The sequence below is a fragment of the Mobula hypostoma genome, chromosome 6, assembly GCF_963921235.1.
Source record: "Mobula hypostoma chromosome 6, sMobHyp1.1, whole genome shotgun sequence".
In the NCBI taxonomy this organism is placed as follows: domain Eukaryota; kingdom Metazoa; phylum Chordata; class Chondrichthyes; order Myliobatiformes; family Myliobatidae; genus Mobula; species Mobula hypostoma.
The window spans coordinates 94,140,259-94,161,985 of record NC_086102.1 but is presented as its reverse complement, the minus strand read 5'-3'; the positions used below and the strand labels follow the sequence as shown (position 1 = coordinate 94,161,985).

At 43.4% G+C, this 21,727-nt stretch overlaps 1 protein-coding gene across 2 annotated transcripts in view; it reads right to left on the bottom strand.

Annotated features, from left to right (window-relative positions):
- Positions 1-249: 249 nt before the first annotated feature.
- LOC134348212 (coagulation factor IX-like) overlaps positions 250-21,727 on the bottom strand; it is a 37,788-nt gene continuing 16,310 nt past the window's right edge. The window contains exons 4-9 of one of the 2 annotated variants that reach the window (XM_063051238.1): positions 13,830-13,958; positions 11,321-11,434; positions 7,042-7,170; positions 6,048-6,160; positions 2,690-2,804; positions 250-1,031 (exon numbers count right to left, since the gene is read on the bottom strand). In XM_063051238.1, the coding sequence (XP_062907308.1) occupies positions 478-1,031; positions 2,690-2,804; positions 6,048-6,160; positions 7,042-7,170; positions 11,321-11,434; positions 13,830-13,958 (1,154 nt within the window). In that variant the 3' untranslated portion in view covers positions 250-477. The remainder of the gene's footprint in view (positions 1,032-2,689; positions 2,805-6,047; positions 6,161-7,041; positions 7,171-11,320; positions 11,435-13,829; positions 13,959-21,727) is intronic. The other variant, XM_063051239.1, reaches the window with a different exon arrangement.

Sequence of the window (21,727 nt, the reverse complement as noted above, 5' to 3'; positions counted from 1 at the left end):
AATTATGTGGTTTTGTTAGTTTTTTTCAGTCTTGGTCTGTCCTGTGTTTTGTGATATCACACCGGAGGAAATATTGTATCATTTCTTAAAGGATGCATTACTAAATGACAATAAAAGAGGACTGCGTGTCTTCATAATCTAATCTAATGCCATCACATTCATCATTAGAAGTATAATCACCTTCCAAATCATTGTCACCAGCACCATTATCTTCACAGCTATTATAAAGATCTTTATCAATGATATTGGAGTACAACTTCTTCCTCTCACATTTTATTAACCAATTTATTAACAGCTCTGTGTATTGGAACGATTTAAAGCTTTCCCTATCTACAGAGATTTGATTTCTTCTGTAATGATTCACACAAACTGAGTCAGGAAAGTAATTAATTTATTTTCAATTCATCTTTTTTACTTCTGTACCTCTAACTATGAAACTTTAGTGAGAAAAATGCAAAACATCGGCTTGATGTATAGCTAGTGACCTGACCGTGTCCGGCTCATTATTTTTTTAATCCAATTTACGTACCTTGATACTTTGGTGTATACTGGTATCTTATTACAATTATATTTATCTGCCCCTAAACTCATGCCTGTTAGGAACCATACGCCCTTATAGTTAGTTACAAGAGGACTTCCTCTGGTTAAAGAACACAGTGGACCTGCTAATTCTTCAACCCCTGCACAAAACATTCGATATACAATAGGAAAAGACTGCACCCCCTCACAAGTGGCATGTTCAATATAAGGGACGTATGGGAATCCAAGAAGAACTGGTCGCTCAACACGGCCCTGTTTCATTTTCCATCCACTTATGGCCCCATATTCGGAGTTCATCAAAAAGAATTCAGCAAAGTCTGTCTCAGGAAGACAGATGGGTCTGGTGTAGTTGTTGAATTCTATCGGTGTTACCAACTCCAGCAAAGCAATGTCATTTTCGAAGGTCATCCGCGAATATCTGGAGTGGACATGTATTCCACTTACATTAATTGTTTGTTCAAAGCCTTCATCTACTTCCAGGTTGTATTCTCCTATTAGGAGGTCAAAATAGATTTTTAATTATCAGAGATAATTTTCCCAGGGCTGAAATGGCTAACACAAGAGGGCACAGTTTTAAGGTGCTTGGAAGTAGGTACAGAAAAGATATCAGGGGTAAGTTTTTTACACAGAGAGTAGTGAGTGCGTGGAATGGGCTGCTGGCAACAGTAGTGGAGGTAGATATGATAGGGTCTTTTAAGAAGCTCCTGGATAGGTACATGGAGCTTAGAAAAATAGAGGGCTATGGGTAACCCTAGGTAGTTTCTAAAGTAAGTACATGTTTGGCACAGCATTGTGGGCCGAAGGGCCTGTACTGTGCTGTAGGGTTTTCTATGTTTCTAGATACAGGTTTTCAAAGTTAAGGAAGAAACTGTTCTGTCACGTAATAAGAATTTATATTCATGCAGAGCACTTCATAACTTCAAGATGTCTCAAATTACTTAACAGCCAATGAAGTATTGAGTCATAGTGCATCCAGCCCACGATGCCCACAATGACCAGTGGGCAGTCAACCTTATTAATCCCATCTTCCAGCATTTGGCAGGTAGTCTTCTAGGCATGGGTAATTACCAGTCTAGATACTTAAATTACACCAGCAACTCTGCTTCTACCACTTTTTCTCGCAGTGCATTCCAAATACTCATCACTCTCTGGGTGAAAAAGATCCCCCTCCCAAGATCTCTTCTCTTTTAACCTGAATTTCGGAACTTTAATTTTCTGTACCTCTTATAGGATGAAACATTTGTTGAGTCTACCCTGTGTACACCCCCAATGTTATATATGTCAGTTATGCACCCTGCAGGGAAAATAGACCTTGCTTCATCAGTCTCCCAATAACTGAACTGCTCCATCCCTGGCAACATCCTTGTGAATCCCCAGTGGTATTGACCTTCCCTATAGTTCAATTGTCCAGCTGAAATCTGACCATATTTAGACACCTCTAGGAAAGCTGCAGCTAATGGAAATCAAATACCTCATTGGGTAATCTGTTTTGGTTAGTCTTCGTTTAAAAAAAACACTAGCCAGGACAATGTGAAGATTCTTGCCCGTTAGAGAGCATTGTGCTAGGACTGTGCAACTGTTCCTTGTCCTAGCCTGAGGTTACATCTTGGCTGTGATAGTTTAAGATTGTATTACTATTTGAACATTCAACTGAGGTACACTAAAGAGCATAAATTCTGTCTAGGTTACACAAATATTAAATCCATGGGATCACACAGTAGCCGACACAATAAGCTCATGATGGTGATTATAACTATCGCACCTCACTCCATCTACAATCCCTTCCATTCACACCATTTACAACCAAGAATCTTGCTGTATATCCCAGATAGCCCAGGCCGGTGTTTGCACTCTGTTTTCACTTACTCTTACCCTGCACCGATTTATTCCCTTAGATCAGTGTTCTAATTTGATACTTCGAGATTTCTGATCTTCAGCTACTCAGCCAAGATCTATTATACTCCTTGCTGGCTATTTCGATTCTGCACAAGCAAGGTCATGTGAAACTTGTGGTAAGACTTACTCCTGTTCCCAATTATGTTTGAGATGGTACTTCCATCACAGAAGTGAAAAATGTATCTTTGAAATTAGTTTATTTAATGATAATTTAATTTCAAAACATTTAGTAAGTAAAGCTGAAGGAACTTACCAAGAACAGCTGTGAAATTTTGCAAATGGTTCACACAGGCGGCTGAGGTTAGCACAAAGTCCTCATTCAGAATGGCACCCCCGCAGACTATTTCGTCATTATGTTTTAATAGCACCTGTGGATGAAATGTGCAAAGCACCTTAACCTGGATGTTCCATGCATTAAAGCAGTCTAAGATTACTGTCTGTGGGAAATGTACTGGAATCCCAGCCGAGATTGATTTATTTGTTTAGCAATACAGTGTGGACTAGGCTCTTCGAACCATGCTGCCCCAACAAACCCGTTCAACCCTAACGTAATGACACGACAATTCATAGCGACCAATTAACCTACCTAGTCGATCTTTGGTCTGTGGGAGGAAACTGGAGCACCCAGGGGAAAGCTACATATACCATGGGGAGGAGGAGGATGTACAGAGACTTCTGAACGCTGAAATTGAACTCTAAGTTCCAGAGTGCCCCAAGCTGTAATAGCGTTGTGCTAACCCCAGTGCTACCATGGAGCCCGAGGTGGTCAGATCTTATTGCTTAAGGTGCCCTGGTATACGGAAATGCAGGGAAGACTGCGGAGAAGTCAGGAATGTTCTTGTAGCCATGGACAGCTCAGGGAGTGTCAAAGCTTTGGCTTACGTTGCCACAGTCACTGGTAAACTTCATAGGGTTCTGCTGCCTTTCCAAACTGCAGCATGGAAGTGCATCTCATAGACCCGCTGCTCCAGCACCAGAAACCTGGGTTCAATCCTGACTCGGGATGCTTATGTGTATGTGTGTGTGTTGGGTTTTCCATATTCTACCTGTGAACACGTAGGTTTCCAACCACGTGGTAGATTGTCCTTATTGTGTGGGTTAGTGGTAGAATTTTAGAAGAATTGATGAGAATGTGAAGGATTACGATAAATAGATGGTTGATGTACCATGTTCCTGTGCTGTACCCCTCTATGACTCATTGGAATACCTGCAACCACATTAGGGAAACTTTAGGCCCAGCAGCATGTGGAAGTCATTTATTATTGTAATATAACTGCCCAGTGCTGCTCGATTTGTGTTAAGCCACTTCATTCCTGACCAGTTTATAGGCTTGATGGTGAGGTTGCTATTGCTGCATCACTGGACGTTCTCCTTCACCCATCATGTGTACAGATGATACAGGGGAATACAGGCCTAAACTTTGCTGGGTTTCATGTGAGTGCCACCACATTTCAGGATATTGTATCATTTCTTAATGCATGCACTACTAAGTGACAATAAAAGAGGACTACGTGCCTTCATAATCTAAGAAATTGAATGGCCCAGTCTTGCTATCCAGGAATGGCTGGAGCTTATCTGCCTGCTGCCCAGCATTAGGCTGTGCCAAGGAATCCAGTGGCAGAGCAGAGCATTTGCTGTGAGACTGAGTAACTGGTCTCAGATCCTATGCCTAGTTACTCCTGGTACAGATCTCATAAGGCCATTGACGTACCTGGCAAACACTCGGTTGTGAAGAAGCAAGGTAAATTATGTATTCTTTATTATTTATCAGTGTTCATGTTTCAAATTGTTCAAATTCAGATTAGTTTATTGCCATATAAACCAGGGTACAATGAAACTCTTTCTTAACATGAAGCTCACAGAGTAAACAGACTGCAGCAAGCAGGTCAGACAAAGGATGTTGTGTACTTGGATCTTCAGAAGGCCTGTGACAAGAAGCTGCACGTGAGGCTGCTGAGAGCCCTTGACAATTACAGGAAGGATGCTGGCATGGATCGAGCAGTGGCTGATCAGCAGGAATAAGGGGAACATTTCCCGGTTGGCTGCCAGTGACTCATGATGTTCCGCAGGGGTTGGTTTCGGGACTGCTTCTCTTTACATTTTACGACAGTGATTTGGATGACAGAATTGATGGCTTTGTGGCCAAGTTTACAGACAATACGAAGACAGGTGGAGGAGCAGGTAGTATTGAGGAAGCAGGAAGGCTGCAGAAGGACTTGGACAGACGAGGAAAATGAGCAAAGAAGTGGCAGGTAGAATACGGTGTCAGGAAGTGTATGGCTGTGCACCTTGGTAGAAGGAATGAAAATGTAGTTTATTTTCTAAACAGGGAGAAAATTCAAAAATCTGAAATGCAAATGGACTCGGGAGTCCTCATGCTGGATTCTTTAAAGGTTAACTTACAGGTTGAGTCAGTATTGAGGAAGGCAAATATAATGTTAGCATTTATTTCGTGAGGACTAGAATCTGGGCTCTGGGCCTGTACTTGCTGGAGTTTAGAAGAATGAGGGGAGGGATCTCATTGAAACTTATCAAACGTTGAAAAGGCTGGACAGAGTGGATGTGGAGAGGATGTTTCCTATAGTGGGGGAGTCTAGGACTGAGGGCACAGACTCAGAATAGAGAGATATCCATTTGGAACAGAGATGAGGAAAAATTTCTTTAGCCGGAGGGTGGTGAATCTTTGGAATTCATTGTTACAGGCAGCAGTGGGGGCAGGTCATTGGGTATACTTACGGCAGAGCTTGATAGCTTCTTCATGAGTCAGGGCATGAAAGGTTATGGAAAGAAGGCAGGAGAATGGGGCTGAAAGGGAAAGTGGATCAGCCATGATGAAATAGTGGAATAGACTTGATGGGCTGAATGGCCTAATTCTGCTCCCCCGTCTTATGATTTTATACATTGTAATAAAAACTACAACCATAAATACAATGACAAGCTCAAAACTACACAATGGTGCAAAGGTAATCATGCAGAAGAAATGCGGATAAGGAAAGGCTGAGAATTAATTGTCAATGCTCTGTCGGCACCACTGGATGGAGATGTAATAGCGAAGAGTAATACGCTATTCAAAGTGATTTCAGATGATTTTTAAAAATCTTACCTTTTCTAATGTTATTTTAAATTGTGCTTTAAATGTCCTTGATTAGTCCTTCCATGGCCTATGCTCCACACAGATCTGACATTAGGATATGGAGTCTCTAGGTTTGGGGCAGTGGATTTGTGGCTGTGCACTGTATCACTAGTTACTTGTATCTTCATGTATTAGATGCCACCTAGTGGTCATATTTCATGGCCCTGCACTAAGGAGGTAGTTAAAGATCAGACAAGATGGAGGATTCAAACTTGAGCAATATAATTCCTTAACTACAAACGTAGGCCTGATGGGATTTAATAACAATCTTGTGGTTTGGTGGTTGCAAATCTGACAGATTTATTTAAGGACTTGAATTTAAATTCTCAGCTGCCATAGTGAGATTGAACCATTCCAATAGTGTTATTATCCAGAATTGTTATTATCCGTTTTAAATTCTCAGCTGCCATGGCGAGATTGTACCTCTGCGGTAATGTTATTATCCAGTAGTGTTGTTATGCACTGTTTATAGCCTCACCTGCCATGGATATTCACCCCTTTGACGTTGCTGGCCATCAGTGAGCGCCCTGAAGATCAAGTCAGAATCATCAATTGCTAAAGGGATCGACAGCTTTCCACATGGATATGGCACTGTTCAACACAAAGGAGTTAGTGATGGGATTAGAGTTACATTAATGAGCTGATAGTACATTATATCGTCTCTCCAGGTTGTCCTGTCACCAAAATAGCACCCTCATCCACTCTGCATTCTAGGCTGGCAGCTTTGCTCCCCAGGGAGGCAGCTGGGAGATCTGCAATGCACACCCATGTTGGAACAATCCGGACTAGCCACTGGTGTGTCCAAGTTTCACAGCCAGCAGGTTACACTATACGGTGTGTGGTTGTGCTGTATGGTGCATTGTTTACTGCACTGTGGTGTTGTTTGTTGTACTAGAGGTGAGTGCATGATGTGGGTGTGTTGAACTGAATGTGATGTATGGTTTGTGGTTGACTGTACTGACATTGTGACACAGGGTTTGCTGCACTCAGGATATGTTAGATATCAAAGGGGGTTAGCCTTTACAACCCCTCCCACCTGCTATATTTTATAAGATCATGTGTTATATTTTACTTCAGTAACTTTCTTACATTTATCTCATTTCCCCTGATTCCCTTAATAGCTAAAAATATCAATTCCTGTCTTGAATATACATGGCAATTTCCCCTCAACAACTAGGGCAGAGAATTCTAAAACTTCACCATCTCTGGGTGAAGAAATTCCTTCTCATCTCAGTCCTGAATGGCCACCCTTTTATTCTGAGATTGCATTCCTGGTTCTTGTCAATTTGTCAAGCCCCAAAGAATTTGTATGTTTCAGTGAGATTGAAGACATGTTTTGTAGTGTGTTCACTGGGGTTGCGATGCATGATATAATGCTAGATTCCCTCTACTCTTTAAACTTCAAGGCTGATGATGAGTGGGACAAACAGTATATGCCATGGAGTAAAGCACAGGGCGACATTAATATTTACCTTCAGGAACACAGCTCTTCTGATTTGCCCCAAGTTTATATCCCTGGGCACAGTAACAGACATAGGTATCATGTTCTAACTTACAGAAGTGATCACAGGTATGCCCGTGTGATGAGCAGTCCTGGGGATCTGAAATTCAAGCAATTGATCACATCAATTCTTCTTCATATATATGTGGTACCATATATATATAGGTGTTAAGGAAAACATGTTGGAAATAACATGGATGCAAGTTAACACAATCAGGAGAAAATCTGTGGATGCTGCAGGTCCAAAGCAGCGCACGCAAAATGCTGGAGGAATTCGGCAGGTTAGGTAGCATCTATTGTAAAGAGTAATGTAGATGCAAGGTCAGGTGGATGCTGGAATCCGGAGCAAATAAAACAAACTGCTGGAAGAACTCAATGGGCCAGGCACAATCTGTGGAGGGAATGGACAGTTGTTGATTCAGGATGGCCCCCGAAATGTCTCCGTGAAGGGTCTCCACCTGAAGTGTTGACTGCCCAGTTCTCTGCACAGATGCTGTCTGATCCCCTGAGTTTCCGCAGCAGCTTTTCGCCCCCATGGGCAAGTACATGCAGAGGAACGGTTGAAAGGGACATGGACCACATGCAGTCTGATGGGATAGTAAATGCCACCAGAATGAGGTGGGCCGATGAGCCTGCTGAAAAGTCTTGGCCCGAGACGTCATCTGTGCTCTTTTCCACAGACGCTGCCTGGCCTGCTGAGTTCCTCCAGCATACTGTGTGTGGAGCCTGTGTCTGTGCTGTATATCTCTACGACTCTACAGTCACCTGTCTTAAGCTTTCCGGATGAGGGAGATATTTAACAGGCAGCTGCAGGAGGGAGGGAAAGTGGTGGCGGGTAGAAACGCCATGCCCACAGACACACTCCAACTACATAGCAAATGCCCCTCATTCTTGGATCTCTGCAAGACCACCCTCATCTATGTGGCCTCACCCTGACTGGACCGTAATCCTTTCTAGTTTCATTACCGCAGTCACTCTGAGGCACGAAATGTACTGACCTTGGTTAGTCTGATGCACCTGCTCAGGCGGGCTCGTCTCGAGACTGCGTGCTGGCACACAAGCACGTGATGCACCTGCTCAGGTGGGCTCGTCTCGAGACTGCGGACTGGCACACAAGCACGTGATGCACCTGCTCAGGTGGGCTCGTCTCGAGACTGCATGCTGGCACACAAGCACGTGCCTCAGTGCTCAGGCGGGCTCGTCTCGAGACTGCGTGCTGGCGCACAAGCACGTGATGCACCTGCTCAGGTGGGCTCGTCTCGAGACTGCGTACTGGCACACAAGCACGTGATGCACCTGCTCAGGTGGGCTCGTCTCGAGACTGCGTGTTGGCGCACAAGCACGTGCCTCAGTGCTCAGGTGGGCTCGTCTCGAGACTGCGTACTGGCACACAAGCACGTGATGCACCTGCTCAGGCGGGCTCGTCTCGAGACTGCGTGCTGGCGCACAAGCACGTGCCTCAGTGCTCAGGTGGGCTCGTCTCGAGACTGCGTACTGGCACACAAGCACGTGATGCACCTGCTCAGGTGGGCTCGTCTCGAGACTGTGTGCTGGTGCACAAGCACATGCCTCAGTGCTCAGGTGGGCTCGTCTCGAGACTGTGTGCTGGTGCACAAGCACGTGATACACCTGCTCAGGTGGGCTCGTCTCGAGACTGCGTGCTGGCACACAAGCACGTGCCTCAGTGCTCAGGTGGGCTCATCTCGAGACTGCGTGCTGGCACACAAGCACGTGCCTCAGTGCTCAGGTGGGCTCGTCTCGAGACTACGTGCTGGTGCACAAGCACGTGATGCACCTGCTCAGGTGGGCTCGTCTCGAGACTGTGTGCTGGTGCACAAGCACGTGATGCACCTGCTCAGGTGGGCTAATGCAGATTGGGAAAGTTTGGCAGGGCGCAACTACTTGGCTGGAAGGCACTCGATTTCTTGGCAAGCTGTTCCCCTCAGCACTGCTGGCTGCTTGTCAGTGTGAATTCAGCAGAAAGAGGAGCCATAGGTTGAGAATCCTTTCATCCTACTACCCTGAATGATTTCTTTGACAGTCATTACTTCTTGTTTTTTTTAATATAAATCTACATTGTTTTTTACAATCCAAATCCATCAGTTTTAGTCACTCACATCCCTCTGCTTCTACTCTCTGCAAAGAATATGTTATAACCACTGGTGCCCATGGTGTTTAGGAAGTCATTCGCTTTCAGATTACCTTTGCAGTCAATGACCCGCCAGTTTTATTTTGGTTTTAGCAATTAACAGTGTAAAGTAGCACCATATAATTGTATTCATTATTCATTAGTCAGTATCTTTTATAAACAGGAGAAAATCTGCAGATGCTGGAAATCCAAAGCAACACACACAAAATGCTAGAGGAATTCAGCAGGCCAGGCAGTGTCTATGGAAAAGAGGAAACAGTTGACATTCCGGGCCGAGACTCTTCTTCGGGACTGAGAAGGGAAGGGGGAAGATGCCAGAATAAAAAGGTGAAGGGAGCGGAAGGAGGTGAGCTGGAAGATGACAGATGAAGCCTGGTTGGGTGGGAATGGCTAAGGGCTGGAGAAGAAGGAATCTGTTAGGAGAGGAGAGTGGACCATAGGAGAAAGGGAAAGAGGAAAGGATCCAGGAGGGAAGTAATACACAAGTAAAGAGAATAGGTAAGAGGCCAGTGTGGGGAATAGACGAAGAGGGGAGGGACAGGGAATTTTTTTTACCGGAAGGAGAAAACGATCATCATGCTTTCAGGTGGTGGCTACCTAGACAAAATACACAGTGCTGCTCCTCCACCCTGAGGGTGGCCCCATCTTGCCATAAGAGGAGGTTATGGACTGACATGTCGGAATGGTAATGGGAATTAAAATGTTTGGGCACCGGTGCAAGTCCAGCTTGTGGCAGATGGCGTGGAGGTGCTCGACAAAGCAGTCTCCAATTTACGATGGGTCTCACCAGTGTAGAGTAGGCCACATCAGGAGCACCAGACACAATAGATGCCCCTGGCAGATTCACCAGTGCAGGGTTGTCTTACCTGGAATGAGTGTTTGGGGCCCTGAATGGAGGTGAACGGGCAGGTATAGCACTTAGGCCGCTTACAGTTTGAAATTTTGTTACTAAACATTATTATGAGACACACTCAAAATTTGTCACTTTGAATTGTCAGTTTCCACGGTTTGCATCAGCTACTGGTTATTTTTCCTGATAAACATCTGATATTACAATTAATAGCAGTTTTCTCCAGTCAGTAACAATGAACATTTTTATATAACCTATACCCATAGATTCACCATAACTAATATACATCAATTATCTAAAAGCCAATGTATACTGGCTTTCTTGAAATTAAAGTCCATCTAATTTTGGCAACATAATTCTGAAATGTAGCACCGACTCCTTCATTGTAACATTTATAATACACATTTGTAACTTTATTCCCAAAACACAAAGTTGTTTTAAACAATAAATCCCTATCACTAGTTACTAGAGACAATATCAATATCAAGAGGTTTTGCAAACAATGTCTATTTTTTTTATTGTGTATTTACATTAAGGTGATATATTTACATAGCTATGGGTTAATAATTAAAATTAAAACCTATCATTCTTCAATATTCTTAGTTTTACTTTTATGCTGTGATCACATTGTTGTTTACTATTGCAGTCCAAATTTAAGTAACTTATGGTCACTCAATAGGAGGGCATTTGGCAAGCAGGATCCATGCTGGCTCCCATCACAGCATACCTTTCAGTTCCTATCTCACTATTCTCTCTCATATGCCTACCTACCAACTTAGATTTTTTTTACTTAACCACACTAAGGTGTAATTTCCGCCAGCCTATTAATCTACCAACACATTTTGGGGATACGTGTAGAAACTAGGGGACGGTCATGTGATCACAGGGAGAACATACAAATTCCACGCATCTAACAGTCTGTTGAAATTATTTACATATTATCAATTGTTGCCACCAATGTCCATATGTTTGAGTCTTCTCCCTTGTAATATCCCTCACAAGAACTGAATGTTCCCCATTTGTTACAAGTTATTTGATAAGCTTTGACCAACTGCAGGAGGAAATTGAAAATGATGTATAGTTTTAGGAGCCTTGAGAGTCTGAGTCATCTGGAGTGACTGAGCTGCTTTCTCATGGACATGTAGACCCTGCTTATGCTAAGTATCTCTCTGCTGTGTTATTTTAAATCAAACTTGTCTTTCTGTACTTTTGAGTGATCCGATATGAGCAAAGTTGGAAAGACATAATTACCAAGTTCACAGTTTTGACCATAATAGCCAGCTTCACAAAAGCATTTATAGTCCGTGGATTGAATCTGACACGATCCTCCATTCTTGCATGGGCTGGATGCACACGCAACATCTTCTGCAAGGAAATAATTATTATGCCATTTATTTTGGAAAATGCACTGCTATTAGCAATTCAAAAGTACGTCAAGAGATTCTGAAAGTCACAGCAGGAACCTAATGTTTGAAATGGGTGGAAAGATTATTCAAGAAATCATAGATTCAAATGCATTGAGTTTATTCAAAACGGGAATCAATAGAATTCTGACTTTTAAAGGAATCGAGATACGGAGATAGTACTGGAAAATGGCAGAGCAGCATACTCGCTCCCGCTCTCACTCAATGATGCTGGCAATGGAACTTGAGATGACTCTCTGAGTCAGAAGTGTTACCATAGTTGTATCTGATGTTAGATTTAATTGTCTTCAAGATCCAGGTTCCCACACTTCTCCCAAAGTCAATTGTCTGGATAGGGGTTTTTAGACAGCTACAGAAGTCTGTGTGGCATGTTTACTTGCACAGGAAAGGCCTGTAATGTCATTGTTGCTAACATTTGGTTTGTTGCACCAGGGTTGAGGCAATGAGGTGCTGCTCCACGGAAGGTTTGGCGTGAATGAAAGGACTCAAAGACAGCATGAAGCCATATCAGAAATGGCAGTGACTCTGAGGAAAAAACATACAGCAGCTAACTTTCCCTAAGCTGTTGCAAGAATCTTACCCAGGAAGAATGACCTCCCCGCTCAACCCTGCCCAACACCACCCTCTTGATTGAGGAAGAACTCTAAATGAGTGATCAGTGACCTGTCGCACTGCCTTCTGAGTGTTTCTTGATGGTGAGGAACTATCATAGTAGTAACTGAGATCAAGTGCAATGCTATTTCTGGGATAAACTGAGACAGATGGTCTGAATCAGGGATAACAAGGAGAAAATGTGAAAGTACGAACTATTTAGTGGGGGAGGGGTGGCTAGGGAAGGGTCACATACTTGGCATATGCTGCAACATATTATCCTGGACTTTCCCACTGCCTGCATAATCACAACCTAAGTGAGGTTGTTCTTAGGGTCTGGTCGGTAATAATTATATTTTTTGTTATTGCACCCTCATTATTATGGTTATTTTAAAGGGATGAAACACTTGCTTTGAAGGCAATGTACAGAAGGTTCACTAGGCAGATTCCTGGGATGAAGAGGTTGACATCTGAAGAAACGTTGAGCAATTTGGCCTGTATCTGAAGACTGGAAAGAGGAGGGATGATCTTATTGAAACATAAAGAATTATGATTGGCAAGGTAGATGTTGAGAGGATGTGCCTGTAATGTGTGGATATCTGGAACTAGGGGGTATGGTTTCAGAATTATGGGCCAGAGAAGGAATTTCTTCTCTCAGAGTATTCAAAGTCCTTGAAAAATTCTATTCCAGAGAGCTATGGAAATGGAGCCATTAAATATGGGTAGAGATTGGCAGACATTAGAACTGTTGGGCTCAGGAGGAACAAGGGAAAGTACTGTGACCCAGAATGGAGCAGTCATGATCTTAATCAACAGCTGAACAAACTTGAAGGACTGACTGGCCAATTCCTGCTCCTTAGCATATATTCTCAGCTTCCAGGAGGGATGAGCCCCGATGCGAGAGCTCTAAGATCAGGCTTGGGTGATCTAGATAATGAAAACAGAATATGGAAAAAAATCAAACTGAGGTGTGTTGAGAAGCCTGAAGATTAAAGAATTCATAGATTTCACAAGGAAACAGGTGTTACCCATATAACCATCAACATTTTACTGTTAGCAATTTGTGGGATTTACACACAAATACAGAAGCCCTTGAAGTTGTTGCTAGCTGTTTCTAAAGAATGTGCTCTGGCATGTGGATCCAGTAATGGGTGTGAAATGACACCAATTCTACAGTCTACTTACTAAGGAATCTCTTTGAACAACCTGTGCCAATGTAGTCTGGCACCATTACAACAGATCCATTCATTTCTGAGGAAAACAGCTATGAGGGACATAATTTTGAGCTTTTTTTGCAATTCATTTTTAAAATGTATTATTTTTTGTTAATCTTTACTCGTTTGAATGTTTTTAATAGCTTCTGAATGCTTCTGAATGAATGGCACATTTGGAAGGTACAATTTTTTCAACAGTCAGCTAACCCAGGGTTGCCGCTGTCAGCTATTTTTCGGCTAATTAGTGAAGCTCGCTAAGGATAATTATTGCTGAGGATCATGCTGACTGGGCTGCAGTTTGAAGCTGGGAGGATCTGTTGTAGTAACTCTGAGTTCACCAGATAGATCAGCAATCAGTGCAGATGACCCAATATAACATTTAGATGCACAAAGGATTTGGAGACATTTTGTTTGGGATATCAACAATAGCTGCCTTTAAGTTAATATCCAACATCAATCAACGTTTGTGAAGATATTTGTCAACCCACTACCAGCACACTTATTGATTACAGCCAGTTATAGCGGTCTTACCGATCTCACAGCTTCTGCCGCTGTAGCCTGTCCTACATATGCAGCTATAGTCATCAAGAGTGCTGAGACAGGTCCCGCCATTCCAGCAAGGCTCTGATTCACATACATTCGCAGTAATATTGGTATTAACTGAAAATTGAAGTATAATCAAACATTCAGAAGATGTTTTGTGAAGAATATGCTAGTAACAGAAGTTTATAAATGATCAAGTATTATTTTAACACTGGAACATAGAGATTCTGCAGATGCTGGAAATGTTGAGCAACACACAAAATGCTGAAGAAACTCAGGAGGCCAGGCTGCATCGATGGAGGGAAATAAGCAGTTGATGTTTCAGGGCAGGACCCTTCACCACCAGTCCTGATGAAGGGTTCTGGCCTGAAATGTTGACTGTTTATTTCCTTCCATAGATGCTGCCTGACTTACTGAGTTCCTCCAGCATTTTGTGTGTGTTGTACAGGAACATTGCGCAACTCTCCCTCACTTAAATCCAAATCAAGCGCTAGTCTTGGCACCATCATTACCCCAGCTGGTGGCGCAGTGACATCCGCGCCGGACTCCGGAGCGAAGGTTCCTGAGTTCGAATCCAGTCGGGACGCTCCTGGGCACACTTTCCATCCGTGCCAGGTTGAGTGTCGAGCTAGCAACTCGACCTCGTAAAAAAAAGTACTAATGGTGTTGAGGTCTTCATCGATGACGATGCATGAACCTTAACAGGAATATGAAGGCTGATTGAGCCAAATACCCTGATAGTATTGATCCTCCATGTGGTAAGTAGTCATGTTTACCTTCCTGTTGCCATCCCATTTTAATCCGTTTTGTTGTTTCCTGTCTCAAAGATGAAACTGTAAAATTGACTGTCTCTGTCAGTTACAAATCAAGTCCTATAGCCTCATATCTCAAAGTTCTGCTCTTTTTCTTGAATCTCTTACATTTATTTGTTTAACTTTTTCCATTCATTTTCAACAGCCCGTCATTACCTAATTGTCTCGTCCTTCATTGCTCTACTGCCTTATGTTCTTATAACCTGAGTTACTGCTACAAAAAATAATGCAGCAAGAGGGGAAATTGTTGCAGCTTGTTCAATGGCAAGTTCAGCAGAGCAGGGACCTGTTAATACCTATCTTCAGACATGATTCTACAGATAGAAGGTTGTATTGCAATATTAATTAAGGAATTCATCACTGGAGTCATGACAGAGGATATCCGGTGAGTCTGTATGGGTGTAGCACAGAGACAAAATGGGAGCAATCATTGTGCAGACAACGGTCCAAATCACACTACCAGAGCAACCATAGAATGGCTTCAAATGAAGAAAATTGATGTCCTTGAGTGGCCCAGTCAGAATCCTGATCTTAACCTGATCGAACACCTCTGGCAAGACCTCAAAACTGTGGTCCACCACCACTCCCCGAATAACCAGGCACAGCTTGAGCAACCTTGCAAGGAGGAACGGGCAAATCTTGCTCCATAATGTTGCGCAAAGCTGATAGAGACTTATGCAAAAAGACTACTAGCTGTAATAGCTGTGAGAGGTGGTTGAACTAAGCATTGCGCAAAGGGGGATGAATACTTCTGAATTGTTCATGTTTCAGGTTTTGAGTTTTTACTTTTTCATGCTTTGCCATTTTCCCTGTTTTTTTGGGGCTGCACTGTGAAAAAAGGAGCATGTGATTCACAAATTAAAAACTTCAGTTAAATTGATCAAAATCCCTGGTTGTAATACTCATTTATGTGAACTGAGGGTTGGGGGCTGAATACTTTTAAAAGGCACTGTAGATGAGAAATTGCACTGACAAATCACAGAGGAAGTGTAAAAGTATGAGGGTAATTGGAAGGGACTTGTCCAGTACATTAATGTGAATGACAGAGTTTTTTGAGCCAGTCTACAGTTAGACTCCCTAGGAAATGGTCAGTATTGGGCAAGTGCAGGGAGTATAAGTGAGAAAGCATTTCAGAGGCAGGCTGATATGCAGAAAGACAGGTATGGGATAGAAATTAAGACTCTGAATTTGGGGAAGTTTAATAAGACAGGGTCTGGCAAAAGTGAACATGAGCTTAGTAAGTTTAAGAGTGACCAGTGCTGATCATTCTAAAATAAAATAGTATGAGTTCATTGCCAACGTGTTCTTGTGATGGTGGAATTTACGTTCCATAAGTGGTAAAGTTGTAGAGCAGGGAAACGAGACCCTTCAGCTCACCGTGCACATACTAACGTTTTTCACCTCTGCATCAATCCCATTTGTCCAGTACCTTGCCTATTTAAGTGTATCTTTAAATGCCTCTTAAACATAATAATTGTACTTGATACTACCATCCTGAAGCATGCGTTCTAGATATCAACCTCTGTCTATGTAAAAAAAAACTTCCTCTCTCCTTAAGCCTATGTCCTCTTAAACATGAGAAATTGTGCCGGTGTTGGAAATCCAAAGGAACACACTCAAAATGCTGGAGGATCTCAGTACGTCTATGGAAATTAATGAACAGTCAATGTTTTGGACTGAGACACTTCTTCAGGACTAAGAAGGAAGGGGGAAGGTGCCAGAATAAAAAGGTGGGATGAGAGAAAGGAAGCTAGCTAGAAGGTGAAAGTTGAAGCCAGGCGGGTCGGAATGGTAAAGGGCTGGAGATGAAGGAATTTGATAGGAGAGAGATGTGGACCATGGGAGAAAGAGAAGGAGGAGGGAACCCAGGGGACGGTGATAGGCAGGTGAGAAGAGGTAAAAGGTCAGAGTGGGGAATAGAGGAAGGGTGGAATTTTGTTTACCAGAAGGAGTAATTGATATTCATGATATCAGGTTTATTTTTGATACCCCTACCATGAGTGCTGAAGGAACCATGAACATCAATAAGGAAAAAAATTGTATGTTATGGCAGGAACTGAAAACCGCTGAGTCTCTGCAGGAGTATTGCAATGTATTTCAGGACAAATACCAGTACTGTTAAACTTGATTCAGATTCTGATATACTGTAGAAAGTGTAAGAAATAGTAGTGAGGACAAGCTACACATACTTATAAATTTATTGAAGGCAAGAAGATCACCAGGGAAAGAGCAGGGTACATTAGGGACTAGCCAGCCGGAGGTGTAGTGGCATCTGCACCGGATTTCGAGGCGAGTGGTCCTAGATTTGAATCTGGCCGGATCCTTGGTGCTGGATTGAGTGTCGAGCGAGCAACTCAACCTCGTAAAAAAACAGACAAATGCTAAAGAAACGGAAAGGTTGCTACCCGATGCAACCCAGGGTGCAAAAAGGAACGAGAACAACATTAGAGACCAATGCGCAAAAGTGGAATCTAAGGATGTAAGTGAGGTCTTAAATTTGTATCCCCAATGCAGGAGGACAAAAAGATAAATTCTAAGGAAAATTACCATTAAACAGGAAGATTTAACTGTTTTAAAGGGTTTAAGTAAATCCCTATTTCTCTGATGAGGTGTGTCCCAGATGCTGTGAAAACCAAAGGAATCAGTTGCCGGGACTATATATTAAAAAAAAATTCAGATCTTCTCTGGACACAGGTAAGATTGGTTAATTACTGGAGCAGAGCCATTTCCATTCAAGAAGGGCATCAGGAATAAGCTAGGTAGTTATTGTGAGAATTATGCCAGTGGTAGGATGTTATTGGAAAATGTCTATGCTTGGAAAGGCAGGGATTAATCAAAGATGGTCAGCAAGGCTTTGTGAAGAGGAGAATCGTGATATTGATTTGACTGAATTTTTTAGAGGTGTCGGTGAGGGTAGCATAGTTCCAGGCGCTCCAGGGTTGTTTTGAGGTGACAGACTGGCAGGCACTCTGTGAGCCACATGGAGAGGATATTGATGGGCTCACAGAGTGCATCACTGATTACATCAATGTTCCAACAAGAACTGTCCTTTGTTATTCAAATAATAAGCCATGGGTGACAAAGGACATTAAGGACATCCTGAACGCTAAAAAGAGGGCGATTAGAGATGGAAATAGGGAGGACTGAGGGCAATACAGAAGGACCTGAAAGCCAGGATCAGGGAGGCTAAAGACAGGTACAGGAGGAAGCTTGAGTGGAAACTCCAGCAGAACAACATGAGAGAGGTCTGGAGGGGGATGAGGACCATCACTGGATTCCGGCAAACTAGCAACAGAGGAGCTGAAGGCAGTGTGGACAGGGCCAATGAACTTAGCCTGTTCTTTAACAAATTTGACATTGTGGCCCCTGCCCATCCCACACATGAGCCATCTGTTGTCGGCCCCCAACCAACACATATTCCACTCTCCCCTCCTACCCCTCCTCACAGTCCCCCACCCTGCTCTCATGACTATACCCCTTCCCCACACGAAACCACCACGGTGGGCTTCACAGCTGAACAGGTGAGAAGACAGCTGAAATGTCTCAACCCAAGCAAGGCTGCAGGACCGGATGGTGTCAGTACCAGGGTGCTCAAAGCCTGTGCCCCTCAGCTGTGTGGAGTATTTCGCCATGTATTCAACATGATCCTGAGGCTCCGGAAGGTTCCTGTACTGTGGAAGATGTCCTGCCTCGTCCCTGTGCCGAAGACGCCGCACCCCAGCGGCCTCAATGACTATAGACCGGTGGCATTGACCTCCCACATCATGAAGACCCTGGACAGACTTGTTCTGGAGCTGCTCTGGCCTATGGTCAGGCCACACTTAGATCCCCTCCAGTTCACCTACCAGCCCCAACTAGGAGTTGAGGATGCCATCGTCTACCTGCTGAACCGTGTCTACGCCCACCTGGACAAGCCAGCGAGCACTGTGAGGGTCACGTTTTTTGACTTCTCCAGTGCGTTCAACACCATCCGCCCTGCTCTGCTGGGGGAGAAGCTGACAGCGATGCAGGTGGATGCTTCCCTGGTATCATGGATTCTTGATTACCTGACTGGCAGACCACAGTATGTGTGCTTGCAACACTGTGTATCTGACAGAGTGATCAGCAGCACTGGGGCTCCACAGGGGACTGTCTTGTCTCCCTTTCTCTTCACCATTTACACCTCGGACTTCAACTACTGCACAGAGTCTTGTCATCTTCAGAAGTTTTCTGATGACTCTGCCATAGTTGGATGCATCAGCAAGGGAGATGAGGCTGAGTACAGGGTTACGGTAGGAAATTTTGTCACATGGTGTGAGCAGAATTATCTGCAGCTTAATGTGAACAAGACTAAGGAGCTGGTGGTGGACCTGAGGACAGCTAATGTACCGGTGACCCCTGTTTCCATCCAGGGGGTCAGTGTGGACATGGTGGAGGATTACAAATACCTGGGGATACGAATTGACAATAAACTGGACTGGTCAAAGAACACTAAGGTGTCTACAAGAAGGGTCAGAGCCGTCTCTATTTCCTGAGGAGACTGAGGTCCTTTAACATTTGCCGGACGATGCTGAGGATGTTCTACGAGTCTGTGGTGGCCAGTGCTATCATGTTTGCTGTTGTGTGCTGGGGCAGCAGGCTGAGGGTAGCAGACACCAACAGAATCAACAAACTCATTCGTAAGGCCAGTGATGTTGTGGGGATGGAACTGGACTCTCTGACGGTGGTGTCTGAAAAGAGGATGCTGTCTAAGTTGCATGCCATCTTGGTCAATGTCTCCCATCCACTACATAATGTACTGGGTGGGCACAGGAGTACATTCAGCCAGAGACTCATTCCACTGAGATGCAACACAGGGCATCACAGGAAGTCATTCCTGCCTGTGGCCATCAAACTTTACAACTCCTCCCTTGTAAAGACACCCTGAGCCAATAGGCTGGTCCTGGACTGATTTCATAATTTTCTGGGATAATTTACATATTACTATTTAACTATTTATGGTTGTATTACTATTTATTATTTATGGTGCAACTGTAACGAAAACCAATTTTCCCCAGGATCAAGAAAATATGACTATGACTATGACTTGATAGAGATATCTTAGACTTCAATAAAGTTTTTGGTGAAGACTGGTCCAAAAGATAGACGCCCGTCAGATCCAAGGCAAGTTGGCAAATAGAGCCTGAAATATGCCTGGTGGTGGGACTCGGGTGGATACTTTAATTGTTTGAGGAACATTATGGGGTATATTGCTGGATTCTTGCTCTGCATTATCTGCATTAACAATCTGGATTTGAATATAGAAGGCATGATCAGTATACAGATGGCAGAAAAAAACAGTAGCATTGCTGGCAGTGAGAAGGGTTGTCTTCAGTTACAGTTTGATGTTGATGTGTTGGTAAAATGGTCAGTCTGGTGCCAGATGAAGTTCAATCCTGAATGAGGTGATTTATTTTGGGAGGACTCATAAGAATTGGACACCCAGAGTGAATAATCGGATCCTAGGAGGTACTGAGCAACAAAGGAACCTGATGTACATCACCCCAGGAAGTAAGATAGGTAAGAGGATGCATGGGATGCTTGCCTTCAATAGGCTGGGCATAGCATATAGGAGAAAGGACATAATTGGATAGCTCTATAAAACATCAGACCACTGCAGAAATAGTGTGCTTAATTCTGGCCACCATACTATAGCAAGCATGTGTTTGAACTCGAAAGCCTGGTTTGAGGGTTTCAGCTGTGAAGATAGACTGTTACATTTTCCTTAGAGTAAGGAACACTCACTAAGAGTACAGCTTGGCTTACACTCATTGGAGTTTAGGAATGAAAGATAATCTCAGTGAGACAAGGAGGTTGTTTCTCTGAGCTGGGACTCAGCATAAAGAGTCATCATTGAGGATTATGGCAGAGAGGCATTTCTTCACTCAAAAGTCAGTGAATCCTTGCAATGCTGAATCTCAGGGTAGTGCTACAGCTCTGGGGACTGGTATCTAAACTAGGTGAGTTGTCCCACAGACTGGTGAAGTAACTATGTGACAACTGCTCATATCTTCTCACCCCTTCCTTTCTAAGCCATGGAGCCAGACTTAGCACTGCTGACCTTAGGCTGTTTAACAAGATAAGATCCCATGGTATTACAGGAAAGAGACTAGCATGGACAGAAGATTGGCTGACTTCAAGAAGACAAAGAATAGGAATAAAGATGGCCTTTACTGGTTAGCTGCCGGTGACTTATAGTAGTATTAGTAGTGTTCCATCGGGGTCGGTTTTGCAACACCTTCTTTTCATGTTATATGCCAATGACTTGGATGACAGAATTGATGACTTTGTGGCCGAGTTTGCAGATGATGCAAAGATAGGTGGAAGGGCAGGTAATGTAGCAAGATCAGGGTGTCTGCAGAAGGACTTAATCAGGTCAGGAGAATGGGCAAAGAAGTGGCAGATGTAATAGTGTTGGGAATGTGTATGGTCATGCACATTGGTAGAAGGAACAAAGGCATAGACTATTTTCTAAATGGAGAGCAAATTGAGAAAACAGAGATACAAAGGTTCTTGGGAGTCCTTGTGCAGGATTCCCTAAAGTTTAACTTTCAGGTTGAGTCAGTGGTAAGGAGGCAAATGCAATGTTAACATTCATTCCAGGAAGACTCGAATATAAAAGCAGAGGTGTAATGCAGAGGCTTTATAAGGCTTTGGTCAAACTGCACGGAGTATCGTGAGCAGTTTTGGGCCCTGTTTAAGGTAGGAGGTGGTGATATTGGAGAGGGTCCAGAGGAGGTTCACAAAAATTATCTTGGAAATAAAAGGGTTAATGTATGGAACTTGCTGGAGTCTAGAAGAACAGGGGGAGTGGGGTGTGGGGGGAATCTCATTGAAACTTATCGAATATTGAAAAGGTTTCTATAGAGTGTGTATGGAGAGGGTACTTCCTATAGTGGAGCAGTCTGGGACCAAAGTGCACAGCTTAGAATACAAGAATGTCCATTTATAACAGTGACTAGTTTTGTGAATATATGGAATTCATTGCCACAGTGGAGACCAAGTCCTTGGGTTTATTTAAAGCAGAGGTTAATAAATTCCTGATTAGTAAGCGTG